The sequence below is a fragment of the Nymphaea colorata genome, chromosome 7 (genome assembly GCF_008831285.2).
Source record: "Nymphaea colorata isolate Beijing-Zhang1983 chromosome 7, ASM883128v2, whole genome shotgun sequence".
NCBI classification, from domain to species: domain Eukaryota; kingdom Viridiplantae; phylum Streptophyta; class Magnoliopsida; order Nymphaeales; family Nymphaeaceae; genus Nymphaea; species Nymphaea colorata.
The window spans coordinates 18,841,136-18,844,536 of record NC_045144.1 but is presented as its reverse complement, the minus strand read 5'-3'; the positions used below and the strand labels follow the sequence as shown (position 1 = coordinate 18,844,536).

Here is a 3,401-nt window from a genome sequence, read left to right as displayed (position 1 = left end):
CATGGCAGCAGGAACTAAGTCAAGGAATCCATATCAAATCTAGTTACTAAATGAAAACAGTTTTCTCTTATTGAATTTGAATGCTTATACTGGGAATCAGTTAGATATCGACTCATATCGAATCTTACTGCTTAAATTCGAATTCAATAATCCAAATGATCAGAGTTTTTAAGAGACGCCAGTTCTAGGGTTGCATAGGATCTGAGTCGAGCTTGCGCTGGGCTAGCTCGAGCTCAAGATCAACTCCATTTAAAAAGCTCAACTCAAACTCGAGTCGAGCTTCATTGAACAAGCTTAGCTTGAGCTCAACTCAACTATATAGCGTCAAGACACACTCAAACTCGAGCTTAACTCCTTCATGTTAACCTGTCTTGTTTCTTTTAACTTGTGTCAACTAGTTTAATTCATGAACTCGTTTAACTTTTAACTAATTCAATTATGATAAACCACTTTTACATAATCAAGTCGAATCGAGTCTAAACGAATCTCGTTCTTACAACTCAAACTCAGTTCATTTAACATTTTATAAATTTGAACTTGAGCTCGATTCCAAGTCAAGTTTTTTCGAACAAGTTGGACTCAAATCCCAAGTTGACCGGATTAATTATGCAGCCCTAAATGCCACTGAATTGAAGCGTTCTCAGACTCTCAAGCAAACACGGATATGAAACGATGTGTGCTGGAGAAGGCTGTCCCCGGAACGTCAGGTACGGCTGTTCCTGCGTTCCAGGGAGAGCGACCAATCAGGTAACGCAACCTGCAAGATAGCGGGAGTCTATCCCGGACCTTTGGCCTCAACGGCCTCGCCCCAAACCGGCTGACCACGCCCTCCGATTCCGGCGGTCGCTATCCACCGCCGCCTCTTCTCACCACCAGCATCAGAGAGAGAGAGAGAGAGAGAGAGACGGAGCAGGAAGACGAGAGAAGGAAGGAAGGGATCTAGGAGAAGAAGGAAAGGAGAACCAAGCTACCAACCTCTTCTTGTCACGGAATCAATGGAGTTCAAAACCCTGAGGATCGTTCAGAAGGACCCAAGCTTAGGAGTGTTCCACCTCCTCCTCAACAACCCCTCCAGGAAGAACGCCCTGACCATGGACTTCTTCGACGAGTACCCCCGCGCCCTCTCCTCCCTCGACCAGAACCCCTCCGCCCGGGTCGTCATCCTCTCCTCTGATTCCGACCACTTCTGCTCCGGAATCGACATCTCCGCGCTCTCAACCATCACCCCGAACCCTCAAGCCGCGGGGGAGCAAGGGCGCACAAGGGAGGCCATGCGCCGGATGATCAAGCAGATGCAGGCGGCGGTCTCGGCGGCGGAGTCCTGCCGGAAACCGGTGATCGCGGCCGTCGACGGCGGGTGCATCGGCGGGGGGATCGACCTCATCACCGCCTGCGACCTCCGGGTGAGCACGGAAGGGGCCTTCTTCTCGGTGAAGGAGGTGGACCTGGCGCTCGCGGCCGACCTCGGGACGCTGCAGCGGCTGCCGGCGCTGGTCGGGTTCGGGAACGCCGCTGATCTCGCGCTCACCGGCCGCAGATTCTCCGGCGGGGAGGCGAAGGCGTTGGGGCTCGTCCAGAGGGTATTCCCGTCCAGAACCGCCATGGAGGACGGCGTCTGGAAGATGGCCGTCGGTAAATTCTCTCTTCCCGGCTTTTCCCTTTTCCTCATAACAGCGTGTTGCACTTAGAAAATAAGGCCCTCATTTTGCATTTGCCACGTTCAAGAATTTAAAGGTAAAATCCTCTCACCGAGAGTACGTCAATGATCAATCTCGAGTATGGCTCAAATTCATGAACTTCCAGTGCAGAAAGCGAGTCTAATTTGACATTTACAAAGATGCAATGTTATAAATTTGAGCATAAACTATGCTTTTTTCTTACAGAAGACTTCCAATACTTATTAGGAATGAATGATTTATAATTTTAAAATATAAGATTTTAAGATCTTAGATCACCAAAGAACTTAGATATGAAGTTATACTGTTTCTTTCCGCTGCTACAGGGATCAAATTCCTAAGAATGGGAAGCTTTTCTTTCATTTTTAACTACATGAATGACAGGGAATTCGAATTCCTCGGAATCGGAAGCACAGTTCACTAGGATTCTGGATTCTTAAATGTGAGTCTTATCCCAATATTACTTTATTGTAGGCGATCATTTGCTACGTTGTCTTTCCGTAAATCTATTAGCACTAAATAGGATTCATCAGGACACTTCCTGAACAGTTCATCATGTCACCAAACAGATAAGTTGATAACCCTTTTTTTGTGTTGATTTCATGTTCAAGAAACCCACTTCTCCAAAAGTTACTTACTTTTCATTTGCTTTCTACTGCACAATTATTTTCTCGATTCTCATTTCCGAAGGTAATATGATATACGTTTCAGAACTTGGCTTTCTTCCTGCTGCATTCTTCACGTACGCTTCCCTTACTTTTTTTCATTTACTGGCAACTATGGTTCAGATATTGCGGAGAAATCGCCACTTGCAGTAATGGGCACGAAGGCAGTCTTGCTACGAAGCAGGGAGCTAACTGTTGAGCAAGGATTGGACTACGTAGCTACATGGAACTCGGCCATGCTTCCTTCTGATGATCTGAAAGAAGCCATTGAAGCTTATGTTCATAAAAGGAAGCCTGTGTTTGCGAAACTGTAATTGGTAAATCGCTGAGTGTCGAATGAGATGTTCTTCTTTTGCTTTCTACTTCTCAACAATTGTTACATCCCTCATATTGCAAGAGAATGCCTGTTTTTCTGTATATTGTAGCAAATAAACAATCCTAAAGCAATAAAAATAGCAGCATTCCTCTCTTGTTTTAGCGTGGTAGAGGACCTAGGATACTGGTCTTATATATCTGCTGCAGTGTTGGAGACTAGGCACCTTCGTCTTCTTTTCTTCGTTTACACTGATTGCCAGAAAGCTGGTTCTGAGAATATAGAGTTGCCAAACTTAATTCTGATGCTAGCAGTTTAAACAGGCAGACTGTCATCACAAATTCTGATGGTATTAACTTGAAGTTCATGGCATCAGAATGCTGCCATATGAAGATATGTTCCTTAATGCTAAAGAATTGTGTCTGCATTTCTTCAGCTTCTTCTTCATGACAAACATAACTTCAGCACGGAAACCAATTCCCGATAATGTTCTTTGTTATTGGAGTGTACTGTGTAATAATGGTTACAAACAAGTATGAATGATCTCAACACTGATGCTAATTCCTAGTTCTTCAATGCTACCTGCATCAGTCTTTTGTGATTGGCCTTTTCTTCTTCTGGTCTTGTACTGTTAAATTTGCTAATGTGGTTGCCGTCAATCTCTGTTGGTGTTGCCTGAAATCCTGCTACATCCAAGACTCGGGAAAATGCAACCAAGTTAGCCTGAACTCTTGCGTTGAAAATTCC

The 3,401-nt window shown here is 44.9% G+C and overlaps 1 protein-coding gene across 1 annotated transcript; it reads left to right on the top strand.

Moving 5' to 3' along the window:
- The first annotated feature begins 636 nt into the window (after positions 1-636).
- Positions 637-2,811, top strand: LOC116258087 (delta(3,5)-Delta(2,4)-dienoyl-CoA isomerase, peroxisomal). Its single transcript, XM_031635191.1, has 2 exons — positions 637-1,632; positions 2,465-2,811. The coding sequence occupies exons 1-2, from the start codon at positions 996-998 to the stop codon at positions 2,653-2,655; spliced, it is 828 nt and encodes a 275-aa protein (XP_031491051.1). The 5' UTR covers positions 637-995; the 3' UTR covers positions 2,656-2,811.
- The last annotated feature ends 590 nt before the right edge of the window (positions 2,812-3,401 follow it).